Source organism: Tetrao urogallus, assembly GCF_951394365.1.
Source record: "Tetrao urogallus genome assembly, chromosome: 20".
NCBI classification, from domain to species: Eukaryota; Metazoa; Chordata; class Aves; order Galliformes; family Phasianidae; genus Tetrao; species Tetrao urogallus.
Genome location: NC_136833.1, coordinates 505,352 through 522,287, shown reverse-complemented (window position 1 = coordinate 522,287; position 16,936 = coordinate 505,352). Strand labels below are relative to the sequence as shown.

Sequence of the window (16,936 nt, the reverse complement as noted above, 5' to 3'; positions counted from 1 at the left end):
TCCACCTGACAGCACACTTTCAGCATAGAACAGTTTAACCCAGAGTCAGAAACTGATTTCAGCAACTCAATTCAGTTTCAGGAATTCAGAAAGCCATTTCAATAAGTGAAAAATCAAATATCACACACTTATAAGAATATGACATTTAGGTTATGGATAAAATGACCAGAAAACAGCAGCTGAAGAGTCAAAAATTACGTAGCAATAAAAAACTCTGCAGTAGTTATCATAGATAAAGATGGAAGCTCACAGGAAGGTACTCGTAAGAACAGACTTAGGTAAAACCAGCTCACACATGCAATCAAGATTGTCAAAAAAAAAAATCAGATTTTCTGGTCTCTGCGTGTTCACTCTTGAAGGCCTTACTCCAATTTAAGAGTCCTCATTAGCTGTTAAGAGACTTTTTTTTTTTACTAAAGATGGCACCAAAGTTGAATCTGCTTATCCAAGCATAACTTCATTCTACAAAAATGGTGTTGACTTCTCTATTGAAAGCATCCAGTGTTAACAAGTTACCGTAACTGCAAGTTAACAGATCCACAGCTCATGCTGTGTATTAAGCTGCCAGTTATACAACAGTTACTTTGCCAGAACACTGGATTAAAAAGTTCTCCAATCATTTCTTGGTTTAAAATTCAATCTCCGTGCCGAGTGGGAAACATGGCAGAAGCGCCATCCTGAACCACAAAGCTAGGGGCCTCTGCAAATCACATGGAAGATGCTAGCTGTGTGCTTTTTCCCACACCAGAAGCAGACCTGGAAAGGTTAAGAAGAGTCAAGTTAGAGTACAGAACAACTTGAATTCTTAATGTGAATTCTTGTGGTGGAGCTTAGGGAAGAGGTGGAGAGGTTAAGATCCGTTAGAGACTGCAAGAGGGAGATGGACTGGTGGTGTAACTCTCTGTGAGAAACAAGCAGAGACTGCAACCTCCAGCCTGTAGTGGACTCTCTCCCTTGCCATGGTCAAACTGAGAGAGCTGACTTGAGAGAAGAGGAATGGCAGCAGGTCCCATCTCAGTGACGCAGGCGGCGCCCTTCCCGACCAACCTCGGTTCCCCAGGTGCCTCTGAGTAACAGGTTTGAAACCCTGGAACTGGAGGGTGAGGAGGCTGAGAATGAGGTGGTGGAACAGCCGCCGAGATTTCCTAAGGAGAGGCGCTCGGCTCCACGCTTGCAGACCGCCTCTTCTGGTAAAGAAAGGAGGGTGATAGTTGCAGGAGATTCCCTTCTAAAAGGAACTGAGGGCCCGATATGTCGACCCCACCCCACCCGGAGGGAAGTGTGCTGCCTCCCTGGGGCACGGGTCAGGGACATCTCTAGAAAGCTGCCTGGGCTTATTCACCCATCTGACTACTACCCCTTATTGGTAGTTCAGGTTGGCAGTGATGATGCTGCCAAGAGAAGCCTAAGGGCTATCAGGAATGACTTCAAGGGTCTGGGGAGGGTACTGGATGGTGCGGGAGTGCAGGTGGTCTTCTCTTCTATCCCTTCAGTGGCAGGGAAGGACACTGAGAGGAACAAAAAACCCCTCCTCATCAATAAATGGCTTAGAGGCTGGTGCAGGCACAAGAACTTTGGTTTTTTTTAACATGGGGCAATTTACTCGGCTCCTGGTATGACGGCTGCAGATGGAGCTCACCTGTCTGCAAGGGGTAAAAGGATCCTAGCCCAGGAGCAGGCGGGCCTCATTGAAAGGTCTTTAAACTAGGTAAGAAGGGGGAAGGGGACAAAATGAGGGCTGCTGAGGTTGTGCAGGAAGTTCGAGGTTCAAAAGTGAACTTGATGGGTGGAGTTTGAAGGAATGGAGTGTGGCAGGGGAATGCTGCTTCCCTGAAGTGTCTATACACTAATGCACGCAGTATGGGAAATAAACAGCAAGAGCTGGAGATCTGCGTGCGGTCGCATGGCTACGATCTCATTGCGATCACGGAGACGTGGTGGGACAGCTGGCATGACTGGAATGTTGTCATGGAGGGCTGTGTGCTTTTTAGGAAAGATCGGCCAGCGAGGCGGGGTGGTGGAGTTGCTCTTTATGTGAGAGAGCAGCTAGAATGTATTGAACCTGGGGGAGAGCGGTGTAGCAGTGGAGAGCTTGTGGGTGAGAATCAAGGGGCGGGCTGGTATGGCTGACACTGTTGTGGGTGTGTGCTACAGGCCCCCTGATCAGGAGGAGGAGGTTGATGAGGCCTTCCTCAAGCAATTGGAAGCAATGTCACGATCCCAGGCGCTGGTGCTTATGGGGGGACTTCAATTATCCAGATATTTGCTGGAAAAGCAATGTGGCCAGGCACGTGTGGTCCGGACGGTTCCTGCAATGTGTTGAAGACAACTTCCTGATGCAGGTGGTGGAGGAATCAACAAGGAGAGGGGTACTGCTGGACCTTACTCTCACTAATAGAGAACGGCTTGTCAGGGAAGTAAAGGTCGGGGGCAGCTTGGGTTGTAGTGACCATGAGATGGTGGAGTTCAAGATCCTGAGTGGAAGAAGTAAAGCAAAAAGTAGGATTGCTATCCTGGACTTCAGGAGAGCCAACTGCGATCTCTTCTGAGACCTTCTTGGAGCAATCCCATGGGCGAGGGTGTTAGAAGGCAAGGGGGCCTGTGAGAGCTGGTCGGCATTTAAATGCTCTTAAATGCAGCTCTTCTTCCAAGCTCAGGATCAGTGTGTCCCTGTGAGGAAGAAATCGGGAAAGGGTGGCAGGAGAGCTGTGTGGATGAGCAAGGAGCTCAGGCGCAAACTCAAAGGAAAGAAGGCCCATGAAATGTGGAAAAAGGGTCTGACTACTTGGGAAGAATACAGGAATGTTGTCAGGGCCTGCAGGGATGCGACAAGGAAGGCTAAAGCCCGCCTGGAATTAAATCTGGCAAAGGGGATAAAGGATAATAAAAATGGCTTTTTTAATTACGTTAACAGTAAAAGGAAGACTAGGGAGAATGTGGCTCCCCTGCTAAGTGACGGGGGTGTGCTGGTAACGGGGGATGCTGAGAAGGCAGAGATACTGAATGCTTTCTTTGCTTCTGTCTTCAGTGAAAAAGCTCCCCCTCAGGAATCCGAGACCCTGGAGGTTAGAGAGAGGATCTGGGGAATGGAAGACCTCCCTGCAGTCAGGGAAGAGGTGGTCCGAGAGCGCCTAGGCAACACCAATGCTCACAAATCCATGGGACCCGATGGGATGCATCCACTGGAGCTGAGGGAGCTGGCAGAGGTGATTGCTGAACCGCTTTCTGTCATCTTTGAGAGGTCTTGGAGGACAGGGGAGGTGCCTGAAGACTGGAGGATAGCCAATGTCACTCCAGTCTTCAAAAAGGGCAAGAAGGAAGATCCAGGCAATTATAGGCCAGTCAGCCTCACCTCTGTCCCTGGAAAGGTGATGGAACAGTTTGTGCTGGATGTCATCTCCAGACAACTGGAAGAAAAGGAGGTTATCAGGAGTAATCAGCACGGGTTCACCAGGGGGAGGTCATGCTTGACCAACCTGGTGGCCTTCTATGATGTTGTCTCTGGCTGGGTGGATAGGGGGAGAGCAGTGGATGTAGTCTGCCTTGATTTCAGCAAGGCATTTGATACTGTCCCCCACGACATCCTTATAACAAAGCTGAGGAAGTGTGGGATAGATGAGTGGACAGTGAGGTGGGTTGAGAACTGGCTGACTGGCAGAGCGCAGAGGGTCGTTGGTGGTGGTGCAGAGTCCAGTTGGAGGCCTGTAACCAGCGGTGTTCCTCAGGGGTTGGTGCTGGGTCCGGTCTTGTTCAACACCTTCATCAATGACCTTGATGAGGGGATGGTGGCCACCCTCAGCAAGTTTGTGATGATACGAAATTGGGAGGATTGGCTGACAGCCTGAAGGCTGTGCTGCCATTCAGCGAGAGCTGGACAGGCTGGAGAGCTGGGCAGAAAAAAACCGGATGAGGTTTAACAGAAGCAAGTGTAGAGTCTTGCATCTGGGGAGGAATAATTGCATGCACCAGTACAGGTTGGGGGATGAGCTGCTGGAGGGGAGCTCTGCAGAGAGGGACCTGGGTGTCCTGGTGGACGACAGGTCAGCCATGAGCCAGCAGTGTGCCCTTGTGGCCAAGAGGGCCAATAGCATTCTGGGATGCATTAAAAAGAGCGTGGCCAGCAGGTCAAGGGAGGTGATCCTCTCCCTCTACTCTGCCCTGGTAAGGCCTCATCTGGAGCACTGTGTCCAGTTCTGGGCTCCCCAGTACAAAAAAGACAGGGATCTCTTGGAAAGTGTCCAGCGGAGGGCCGTGAAGATGATGAGGGGCCTGGAGCATCTCTCCTATGAGGAAAGGCTGAGCGAACTGGGTCTGTTCAGCCTCGAGAAAAGAAGACTGAGAGGGGACCTGATCCAGGTCTATCAGTATCTAAGGTGTGGGGGCAGAATGGCGAGGCCAGACTCTTTTCAGTGGTGAGTGGAGACAGGACAAGGGGAAACGGCCGGAAACTGCAGCATAGGAAGTTCCACACAAATGTGCGCAAGAACTTCTGTACAGTGAGGTGACGGAGCACTGGAACAGGCTGCCCAGGGAGGTGGTGGAGTCTCCTTCTCTGGAGATGTTCAAGACCTGCCTGGATGCTGACCTGTGCGACCTGCTGTAGGGAACCTGCTTTGGCAGGGGGGTTGGACTCGATGATCTCTGGAGGTCCCTTCCAACCCCTACAATTCTGTGATTCTGTGATTAATGTGGACCACTGCTTTAGACAAGTAAAGCGTGTCACTCCATACAGATGTCACAGATGACAAGAGCAGGGCATCTGCTCTGTAGGCCTCTTGAATTTCAGTTCAGGAGTAGCAGAACCAAACCAGCATGCTGAGAACTGGTTTTGTCATCCATTCCCCACCTTCCGAAGGAGATAGTTTTAGGAACTCTTACCTTATGCGGGTCAAGCAAGAAGTCACTAAATTTGCTGGGGAGAGAATATTTCTTCACCAGCTCATCCTCCACCACCCACGGGGCGTTCTCACCGATGCCAGCGCGCAGCGCGTTGTGCCGGATGAAGTACCTCAGGATCTCCTTGTTGGGAGGACGCTCTGTACGGACCAAGCTGTCTGCTGGCACGTTGCTGATGATCTTGGACATAAGCACACATGCTGTTAGCATCTAACATCTAGGCACATGACAGACAGACATCACATGGCTAAAAGGAGCACGGGCTGGTACACTGCCTCATGTCCACAAACTATTACACAAAGACTCAGAAACAGAACTGAGATACATAATAGAGATGAGTAGGGGACTCAGCCAAAAAATCCTTAGAAGTATTATTTTATGTTACAGACTTCTTGCCAAAGCCCATTGCTTTACTTGGCAACTACGGAAGTCTCTGACCTTTCCTCACACATGCTTGCTACTAACCTAGAAGCTTTCACATGTTAGTGTTTATTTTGTCTCGATTTCTGCCCTGATACCAGACTCTGCAAACAGTACTCATTAAGCTGAGGTCAGTGCTGCCTCCATCAAAATGGCAAACAGATGACAAAAAGCATGCAGCAGTGATGCAGCTACGCAGAGCTTCCACAAGCACAGTTCCCTGTGATGCTCAATGAGGTTCTGTTAGAACAAAAGCAGCTGCTCCTGCTCGCAACTATCAGCACCCCAGCCCCCACCATGTTTCATTCACAGCCTGATTGCAGGTGAGCCAGGAAACAGCAGCATCTCTAAAGCCAGTGCAGCACTGTCTCAGCTCTGTGTAGTACCAGGGGATTGTCACGTGTCTCCACACACAAAACCAAACTACATATAGGAATAGTGAGACTAGTCAGCCCTGCTGGTAACTGCAGACATCTTGCTTCCAACTCCATCAGGAAGTATTATGTCATATTACATACACTACCTATAGATTATTAAACTGAGCTTCCATGCTCATGTTATAAGAGGAAGGATTCAAGCAGTCATCTCACCTTGTCTTCATTTTTCAGCTTGACATCATACTTGTGGGGCAGGAATTTTGGTGGAACCCACTTTCTTTCTTCCTTTTTCAAAGAAGTAGGAAGCTTCCGAGGAGACCGACGTGCTCGATCATCTGATAAACCAAGACAAGACACTAAGTGTCTCAGTGTTAGACTTCTAAGTTAAAGAACTCTGATGTTAACTGGAGCTGTGCACTCTCACCACCCACACAGTGTTTGGTTAAAAGTCCCCAGATTAGTTTTCAGAAACATTCTTAAGACAGAGGCAGAAAGGGAAATCCCAAAATAGGTGTGAAATCAGTGACCACACCTGTTTTCAAGGAGCATAAAGGACTACTAGCACTACTTAAACTCACCTCCTTAAGGAAGCCAAGCTGCAACTACTTCTGAAGAGGCAGAAAAGTCGTATGAAGTTTACAAATTGACACTAGGTTTTATGATCTAACTGGCAACCTGCTTAGCTGGCTGCTGCTTAGCCAACTGGCTCTGTCATAACATATTTCAAATAATTCTACTGCATAATTCTATTGCAGGAGTTTAATTTGAAGTCAGTAATTCACTTCCCTGGTCACTAAGTGACTTCCAGCTATGTGCTACCGTGCATGTGAGCTAGTTTAGCTGTGGATTTTAAATATATTCATACAACTTCCCTAAATCACTCTCAGGAGAGATGTAATTGCAAGAGCACAAAGGAATCACATCTCCTCGCCAGCTGACACCAGGCCTATTGTTTCCACATTCAGGTCGCACTTTTCATCACTCAAGACAAAAACCCAAGCTTATTGAACAAAGCAATCCCCAGATGTTTTTCACACTTGTGGCTATGACTCAATGAAAGCACTAAAGTAAGCCTGACAGATGAAAATAATTGCCTGCTAAGTATAGACAGAACACAAGTTATAAGATGCTAGATTAAGTCAGATTTTTTAATTGGCATATCACTGTCGCACATTAAGTCCTACAGCATTTAAACTTCAGCAGTGTATATATAAACTGCAGCTTATGGATATCACAACCAATTTCTGCCACCCATCTCCTCCAAAAATCAGGAGACTCGGTAACAGACCACAGATGCCAGGGGCTGCCTGCACCATCCACGCAAACATGTAGTTACTTCCTGCCTTCACCATGTACTCCACACAATGAAGGTTCAATTCTGTTCCAAGTGCTACTCATTACAGAGGTTCTGAGTAAACAAAAAAAGCACCCTGAGTTTTGTAATAGTACGCATGAAAAGCAACTCATCAGCTCCCCACAAGCCTTGACTTCGACCTGCTGTTGTTCCGCATTTGTATTAGAAGTCTTGGTAAGTTAACAAACACCAAATCATGTTTTTTTCACTCAACAGCACACTGGAAGCTGCACACAAGACACTTCAAGTTGTGTAAAAGATCTGCTTTTAGAAATCTGGTTCAGTGTCCTAACTGGCAGTGCTCTCTCTGCTGCAGATGTGTACCACACATGACAGACTTGTGCCTACAGTTAACATGGCATTGCTCGGTCCTGGCTCTGACTCTGAAGGACTTGGCCACACACCACTCTGCAATAGGCCTGCAAGTGACCTCTCTACGATTTAATACCTACACTCTAGAAATAGGCATAACTGAATTGCAGCTCACCAAACAGCAGCTGGAAATCCAAGAGAAGATGGCAATAAATCACTACACACTCCTTCCTGAAGTTATTTTTATAAAATGCATACCTTAAGTACATTTTTTGATGCATTGTACTGGAACAAAGCTTACATCAGCCACACTCCTGGAACCTTACAAAACACCCACATGTTGTTGTCTCCTATTCATCAGTTATTTTAGATTTTCCAAAGCAGTATTAGCTCTACGTGCAGCTCAAGCTGCAGAACTTGCCTTCAGGAGCTCATCATCCACGTTCAGGAAAAGCTAGCCTTTCGGTTCTGCAGACTTCCCAGATTTCACTCCCTAAGCAACTAAAGACACAAAGCTACTTTAGACCGCACATCTGACAATAATTCCTGTATGCAGCTGCATTTTTTTTCCCCCAACATAAGCACCATAATCTCCCAATTAAGGAAACCAAAGCTGTCTTTCAACAGAATCTGCAAGTTTGACATCAGTGAAACACTTGGGTTAACTGTGCCCCCTGCTGAGCTCAGAGAACGACACAGTCCCACAGCAGGCAGTGACGCAAAGCCTCAGCATTCACTCTTGTTCAGTGACCTCAACACACATCAACAGTGGTTCAAATATGTAACACAGGAAAGCAAAAGTGCAAGTAAGCATGGCGAGGTGACCCACAGAGGTTATATGCTGTCTCCTGCAGCTGCAGTCAAGGGAGCACTGCAGGAGTGGGGTCTTCATTACTTCTGCAAAAGTATGCTGTAAAAATACATTATTGTAACAGACTCTGGGATACATATTTCGGAATGAGTTGACGTCTATGGACGATCTTCTGTTACAACCTGGGACGTAAAAGCATAGCATTACATACCTTTTAATAAAGGCCTACATACAAGAAGAGTTGGAGCGCTCACTGCTTCTAGTGATTATGGTGTGAGACAGCTGGCAGGGTTTATCTTCTACAGAAAGGGAAGGACAATCCCACTTTACCAGGGGGCAACTTAAGGCAGGTCAAACGTGAGCCATGGCCTGAGAAAGGTGCAGGGATCCCTGCTCCACTACAGAGATGTGCCATGCTGCACAGCAACACTGCCAGCCTGCACAGGACTGCAGCTGAACGCAGCTGGTTGGAGCACCACACACCACTGAGCAAATTATCACAGTGGTCCTTATGAAAGATCTCAGCCCAAAAAAGCTGCTGTAAATCAAAACAGTTTGTAACTTTTTCCAGTACAAATCAGAAACAGTTGACAATTACTAAGCCCAGAAGAGAGCTTGGAACAACTTGTATTCTGCTCCTGATTCCACAGCTAGCTTGCTGCGCTGCCTTTGAGCTCCCCCTACTCTGTACCAGAGGAGGCTGTACACCTTTCTTAGATGCTGGACTGACTACTTACAACAAGGAAGCAGCTTATTGCATCTCTTTGTCTTTAAAATTCAGCCTATCCAGATTATTAATATGCTATGGATTTTCTTGGCTTGGGTTAACAAACACTTCCGTATCTGTTAAAGAGTATTAGAATTCCACTTCCAAGAAGTTATACAGGAGATTAAACTATTTTGTTGGTTTTGTTTGCTTCTTTTCTTTCAGTCAAAACTTTTCAGATTCAAGATTTGGACATCCACTGCTTTATCCACAGCAAGGAGAAGCAGATACAAGATCAGGGAACAATACTTGAAAGCACACCTTACCTCGAACCCTTAGAAAAGAGTTTGGTATGTACGTTTCTGCAGGAACTTTGGCTCATCATTTGAAAACTGGAGTGGGGAAAGCCCAATGTTTGCTTTTTATGTCAAACGGGGACATGAAAAAAAGAGCTTGTCTGATAGCAGAAAGAAAACGAGAACTCGCATCTGATCACAGAATGACAGAGGTGGTTTTTCAAAGGATGGAACAGGGATATGGCAGCAGAATTTTATGATTCTGCATCAACTTCTGAGTTCCCCTCACCCTTTTCAGTACACTTGTTATACTTTCAAACCTTCCACATGTTTCCACCGTTCCACATGTAGCATTCTGCACTGCACCTTTGGAATACAGAATGGCTTCCATTTTCAAATAAGCGAGGCAACAGCACTGATGCCACCACTAACAAAGACAATTTCAGGACCCTGGTTACACAAGCTGTTCCCTGGTGGCATGCTGTTTTACTACTTACTCATACTTTCCTTCCTGTTGTCTTCCTCCTTCAGGATAGACTCCTTCTGATTGTCCTGGGCTGCCTGGCTGGAATTCTCTTTATCACTGGATGGGGAATCGCAGGCTCCTTCAGATTTCTTTTCAGAGGCCTCTTCATCAACTTTCTCCAGGGGATGTATTTTCACAACTTTCACAGGCAGCATTTTCTCCTTACCGACCTGCATCAGATTATCAACAAAAGTAAGCTTGAGCAAGACCTGTGAATGAGTTCTAATGCTATGAAAAGGCAGAAAGAAGTCACCCCACCGAATAGACAAACAACTCACAATAAATAAATGGGCTTCTAAACTGTGGTTTGGCAAAACACTTAATGGACGCCTGACTGAGAGAAGCTCATCTCTGTCATGAAACAACTGCAAGCTTTCCCCTCCTACTCCTATCAGGACACTTTGTACAAATTCTTAAGAACAAGAACTGCCAACCCACAAGTTTCTCCAGCATTTCACAATGCTGCTTTCTCAGTCTAAGGAAGGAGTTACTTTGGTAGCTCCAGAAGAGGTCCTAAACAGATTGTTAGCAGAAAGCTGTTTTTCGTCACTTTCCCTAGTTTAAATGAGCCTGAGTTTTTCCCATTAATCCTTGTTTCAGAGGGGTTTTTCTAATTATCAGAACATCACTAAATACATCCAAGCTGTTGACTTCAATCCATACCAGTTTAAGATTCCCACTTCTGGGAACACGTTACGTGAAAAGGCCACAGCAGATTATGAACTGTAACCACTTCCAATTAAAACAAATACGAATTATTGTATATATTTAAATATATACACACAGAGCATCACACACTTCAGCCGATAAGAAAGGTATCCTCGCTTTCCCCACGCACACACAAGTCAGTCCTTCTCAGGACATCAGTGTGGTGCATCCATACACTTCTGTTTATGGAACTGCTCTGCATTTGAGAGCAGTGCTGCCCCTGGGCTTCCACAGAACAGAAATTCTCACCACCCTTCTGATAACACAAGTGACTGATCTATCCTTTCCCACTCCTGCCTTTAGATATCCCAGATCGGCTCTGCGCAAAAGCAGGGGATCAAATAGAAAACACATCCATACCTCAAGATCACACTCCTCTCCCACTGCAAATTTGGTCATGATCTCCACCCAAGCTGCATCCACCAGCTTCTCCAAAGATACAGTGTTGTGGTGAACTATTTCCAGCACCGGTTTCTCATACCAGATGGGGAACTCCTCCTTCAAGCTGAGCGAGGGCATAAGAAGCTTTCGTTATTCAGGGAATAAAAGTCAAAATGCAAAGCAGTCTCCCATTTCACAATTCCAGCAGCAGCCACAGCCAGCACAATGTTCCAGGCAGAAGCCACACTGGAATGCAGAGACAGTTTTTTCATGCGCTGCCCTGTGTGACCAGCCCATGAAGTGTTAATTGGCACGACAACACTAATTGTACTTGTCCTTCCCAGAAGGAACGCTGAAGGGGGTTCTGGGAAGAGCAGCACTGCTGGTAAACCCTTTCCTGCTGGTAATTATTGCCTCCTGAACTGATGTTAAATATACACCAAGATCTTGCCATTATTCTGGGTCCTGTTCAAAACTGTTGCTTCCTACAAACCATAAGATGATGCTGGTAAACACTGAGAGCTTCCTGCTTCCTAAACCCTGGCCCTACGCACTCCAAACACAACAAAGAAAGCAAAGGCAGGCTTACACAATCTCATCTTTCCACAGGAAAACGTTCTGTGTTTCATCATGTCAAGATTCTACAACTTTTTCAAAAGAGACAAAAAACTGTTACAAGTTCACTTATTCTTGAACCAGTCAAGTCCAGGAATTGACAGGGTACTGAGAAGTGCACTGTGGAAAGCTCTCTGAGCTGCAAAAAAATCAGATCTGTGTCACGTTACTGCAAGAAGGCACAAAATGCTCTGCTTTTTCCAAAACCCTTTCAGCTTCCTCTGCTGTTTGCTGTTCTGCAACTGCCACCAACAGATTGATTCCTTCAGCAAACTAAACAATCTCGTTCTTTTTCCTGTCAGCAGCCACTAAACAGCTTTTAGACCCATTTAGAGACACACAAAATTTCATCAAATCCTTTTTTCCACCAACATTCAGAGATGCTGCAGCTACAGTTATCGACAAACCTTTCAGTCACACTTTGGTCCTTTTGGGGTTTTTTTTTTCCCCTCCAAAGTGCCCAGCCAATCGAACCTCACCACCCAACAGAACACAACCTTTGCCAGCTGCATGCCCTCCTCTTGAGCACAAACACAGGTGAGGAAGGTGACAGCAGCACTTCAAGCTCCACTGAAATAAGGACCAGCAGGAAATAGGTCTCCTATTCGTTGCCTTTAAGAACGTGTTTAAACCTTAAATTATGGGGCATTTCTCCTCAAGGTGAAGCTATCAACTCCTCCACCAACCAATCAGGAATTTGCACTCTTCGCCAAGAGACACAGAAGTTCTCCTGCCTTGGTGGTACCACTATCTGCCCTGTTTGAATCCAGGTAAAAAAAAAAGTCACAAATTTAAGTAATCAGTTTGCAGAACAGAGAAACATGCCCTTCGTCTGGCATTATTCATACAGTTTATTTCATGAGTACCAAACCACAGATGTGACTTCAGTCACGGGCAAGTACCTTCACAGACAATTCCCCTGTGGCTCTAGGGCCGTGCTGGATCTCGACCAAAGACTCAGGGCGATGCTGAGCACTGCAAGGGCAAGCTGGGGACACATGAGCAAGGAAGAACACTGTTGGTCTGAACAAAGTAATTGTTCTTGCTGTTCTCCCTTTGTTCTCTATCATTTCAAGTAGAATGAATGCCCAAACACTTACTCCAGAACAGCTGAATGACCAGTTCCACCACAGATCTGTCAAAAATAATTACAGCTGCAGATCTCACTGATACAAAATGCTCCAACAGCATCTTGCTCTATTTTTACATCAGGATTTTTTTTCCCCTCACTATACAGAACTCCCATTACTCAGGGAGCTTTAAAACACAACAAATACATACACTGAGCTATTTGAGTTCAGTAACACCAAGCTACAGCAAAGTACCTTACTGTCCTGTTTTAGCAACAGCATCAAGTTCAGATATTTTGCTTGTGACTCCAGAAGCCCCAGACCTACTGCCAGGCAGCAGGAAGGCAGCCACCTCCCCGTCCAGCACCCACACCTCCCTGCACACCCCCTGCCCTGCCCCAGTGCCCACACACAGGCACATACCAGCTCTGCAGGGTACTCACAGCTCAGCAACTTCCTGCTCCTCCTCCCAGGCCTCTTTGTGTGTCAGCTGGCTGCTTCCTGTGCTCTTGCACGTCCATATTCGCTCGCTGTATCGCTCCAACCGCGCTTCATACTCCCTGTAGCAGCAGCAGCTCAGGAAAACAGGAGTTATGCAGTAGGCACCACCACAATAGCACGAAACAGTCTTATTCAATTAGACTCTTTCTGTCTGAGTGCATAAAGGCCACATTACAGCAAGGTTTGACCCTGCATCTCTGCTGCACTAAATCTGAATGCTGTCAGACCAGGAACTACCAGAGCTCTCCATAGCCTGTCCTCTTCTGCGCTGCCCTACGGAAACTCCACGCCACCAACCAAGCTGAGGAATGCACCAGGAAATACGTGTGGCTGAGCACTTCTTGGGTCTGATGAGACTCCAGCTTTCCCAGGCAGACTTGTGGGGAAGCAGCCCCGGCACCACAGGCACATGGAAGAGGCACAGAAGGACCCTCACCACCTGCCCGTCCACTGGCAACTGCTGCTCCCTGCCTTATGGGGTCACACACATACATGAAGCTTTCTACAGACTGCACGGGAACAACCATCAGAAAATGTAACAGTGCAAATCCTTACTCATCCAGCCTGTTCATTTGCTGTATGCTTTTGTCTTTGTTTTGTTTGTTGGTTTTGTTTTGTTTTTTAAATTTGCACTAGGAAGGTAAGTCACAACTCCAACAAGCCCACTTCCCTGGGCATTTCTCCCCAGTCCTGAGTCAGAGCAGGAGGTGCAGGAGTGTGAGCACTGCCAGGCAGCTGCCCAGACACAGCCCAGGGGTGGCTGCTGCTGCACACTGTACATCCACAGAGCAGCCCTGCAGTTAGCCCAGCTCACAGCTGCCACACTGGTGGTGTTTCCCAGTGTTCCCTGTGGCTGCAGACATAACAGAGAGCCCAGCTGCCTCCTGCCTATAAGGCACCACAACCAAACCAAAGGGGAATTTGGGCACTTCTCTGCAGTGATACCAAACAGCAAAAATAAAACAGGAAACCAACAGCCCTGCACGCACCACAGCAGTTGGCCGCTTTAGTAATGAACAACTTGACACCATAGCTCTGCTTTTTCCTGTGCCTTCCCCATAAGGAAAGCCAGCCCAGCCCTCACTGGCAGGGATGCAAACAGAGGCAGAGCAGCTCCCAGCTCCCTCCTGCACTGCGCATCCCTCTGCTCCTCCTGCACGCTGCAGGCACATGACCACCCACCCTGCTGCCACAGGACGAGCACAAAGGCAAACAGCAGCAGAATGTTTTTGTAAATTCGCTATAGCTCAAACTTTCCACTACATGCACACTGCCCGCCCTTTCCACTCGGACTGGAAAGAAGCGCGGTGCACTTCAGACCATGCAGCAGGTCTGGCGTGGGGCTACACGTGGGACGTGCCAGCAGCACAGAGCCAGAGCTGCCACAAACTCATAAATAACCAACCGTGGACACAGCTCCGTGCAGTCAATCCCCAGAAAGCCGTAACACACACGCTGCATGAAACTAGCTATCTACAGATTGTATCACAGCAATGATCGCTTAGATGTTTGTCAAAAGCCAGAGAACAAAACCAAATTAAAAACAAGAGACTGTGTCAAAGAAAAATGTTTTAAAGCAAACAAGCTGGCCACTATACAGGAGGAGCACTAACCAGACAGTTCACTCCTTCGTGGGTTAGTGAAACTCTTCCAGAAATGAGTGCCAGCTCCAAAATAGCTTAATTGTGTCATAATTGGCCCCACATGTACCAGCTAAAGGGGCAAACTCCCAGGAGTGTATTTAGGAAGCACAGTTCCCAAGGTGGCAGGCAAAGCTTGCTACAATTACTGAGCATGGCACCGTAATGTTTTAGCACTGCCATCCTTCAGCCAGATCTAAACTGGATGATACTGCACTGAAGATGTAAACTATAGTCTTCAACATGCGCACAAAACGCAGCCTGATCGGTATTTTTCTCTGCTGCTCACAGCACAAACTGAAGATGGGTGCAACGGCAGCAGGTTTTGCCTGGGAAGAAAAGCAGCAGTGCTCCCAGAACAGACCCTGTGGGTGCTTTGCTCAGCACAGCCATGCCAGCTCAGGGTCAGCCCTGGCGACCACATGCTCTCACACTGCCTGACTGGTGTCACACACAGCAGCCAACATGCTCAGGGAGATAAGCTGGTCAACAGAACTCTGTATTTTGACACGAAGCCCTCAGCACATGTACACACACACACACACACACACACACACACACACACACTTGGCTTTTCCAGGTGCATGACGAAGTAACAGGACAAGCCCATCCCATGCACAACACGGGGAGCATTTATCTGCTCTGCAGCCCACGTGATCCCAGGAGTCCCTGCAGAGCTCCAGCAGCAAGGAGCCCATCTCCAGATGCCGGCACTTCGCCCACACTACGCCCGCTCACTCTGGGCACCGTGGGCTTCACCTGACACCAGGGACCACGGGCAGCACGGCTCCTCTTAATGAGTTTGCAGGGGTATGGCTGCAGAAGGAAGCCACAAGGAAACACTACAGCCAAATAAATCCCCAGTCCACTCTACCCACTTGCCCAGTGCCCTCAGACACCTGAACGCTCAGTCACAGGACAGGTGCATCTACTCACATTTACCAGACAATGCCACGACACCCCTATTTTTCTTCACCCTATTCTACAGCTGCAAGTTCTAAAGAGCCTTACAGAGCGCTGTGCCCTTCCCTGGAGGTGCTCAAGGCTGGATGGGGCCCTGGGCAGCCTGGTCTACTATTAAACGTGGAGGTTGGTGGCCCTGTCTGTGGCAGGGGAGTTGGAGATCCATGGTCTCTGAGGTCCCTTCCAACCCGTTCTCCGATTGTGTGAACCCACTGCCATGCACACACCTCACTCATGGACGTGCACCACAGGAGCCCGCACAGAGCAAGTGCTGATTCACTGCTCCTCCAGCTGGGGAAAGCCGGGGCCAACAGAACCCCACCTGCCATCACTGGGCAACACCTCCCTGCAGCCGACACTCCTTTGCATTCTTCCTCCTCTTCTCTCTTCCACCTCTGGCCTAGCTTCCATCGCACGCATCGCCAGCAGAGTACGGCACAAACCCGGCGTTAGTTTCTCTTTTTAGCCCCGTGACGTCTCTCTGGCGACGTGAACTTTCCAGAAGGCGCAGAGCCGGCAGCCCCGCTGCTCCCCACGAGCCGGAGCTGCGGCCCCGCTCAGAGCTGCGCCCGGGGGCCGGGGCTGCCCGACAGCGACAGGAATTGAACTCCTCCAGATCCTTCTCGCCCGCTTCCTCGCGGAGAATGAGAGCGGGCTCTTTTTTTTTTTTTTTTTTTCTTTTTTTTTTTTCCCCCCAGATTTTTTTTGTTTTTCTTTGGCAGCTTTTTCAGTCATAAACGGAACGTCTGAACCGCCAAGACCTGCGGGATCTCCATCCCCGGCGGGGGCAGCCGGGACCCCAAACCCCGCAGGAGCGCAGCTGTGCCCCGCGCCGCCCCACGAGGACCGCCAGCCCCTTTGTTCCGCCCGGCCCGACCTCCCGGTGCTCCCCCCGCACCCACTGCCGTTCAGCCGCCCGCCCCGCTCCTCCCCCCTCCGCCCGCCCCGGCCGTGAGGATACTCGCGGGTGCGGAAAGCCTCCTGCGTGTGCGGGACGATGAAGCGCTCCCCCGGTTCCCCCGGCGGCAGCGGCTTGGCCAGCGGGAAGGGCTTGCGGCCCAGCAACGGCGCCATGGCGGCGACGGCCGCCGGATCCGCGCGGTGACGCCGGGCCCGGGCGGGAGGATTGAAAAATGGCGGGAGATTCCCCTCCCCCTGCCGGGCAGGCGGCGGGCCCGGCCTGCCCGCGCGCACCCCAACCCTCCCGCCGCCCCGCGCCGCCCGCCCTCTTGCCGCCCCGATAGCCTATTGGAGGACGGCCGGGGCCGCCGCCTTCCGATTAGTCGACGGATCCGCCAATCGCGCCTCCTCGCCCCGCCCGCCGGTGCAGCAAGCTGCCTTGCGCCGCGCGGAAGGTGAG

At 48.9% G+C, this 16,936-nt stretch overlaps 1 protein-coding gene across 2 annotated transcripts in view; it reads right to left on the bottom strand.

Moving 5' to 3' along the window:
* Positions 1–16,650, bottom strand: part of BAZ1B (bromodomain adjacent to zinc finger domain 1B) — a gene marked incomplete at both ends in the record, with an annotated part of 50,294 nt that extends 33,644 nt beyond the window's left edge. For both annotated transcript variants that reach the window (XM_079544973.1, XM_079544974.1), the window contains 6 exons: positions 4,879–5,076; positions 5,907–6,028; positions 9,670–9,868; positions 10,767–10,911; positions 12,916–13,032; positions 16,538–16,650. In XM_079544973.1, the coding sequence (XP_079401099.1) occupies positions 4,879–5,076; positions 5,907–6,028; positions 9,670–9,868; positions 10,767–10,911; positions 12,916–13,032; positions 16,538–16,650 (894 nt within the window). The remainder of the gene's footprint in view (positions 1–4,878; positions 5,077–5,906; positions 6,029–9,669; positions 9,869–10,766; positions 10,912–12,915; positions 13,033–16,537) is intronic.
* Positions 16,651–16,936: the final 286 nt, after the last annotated feature.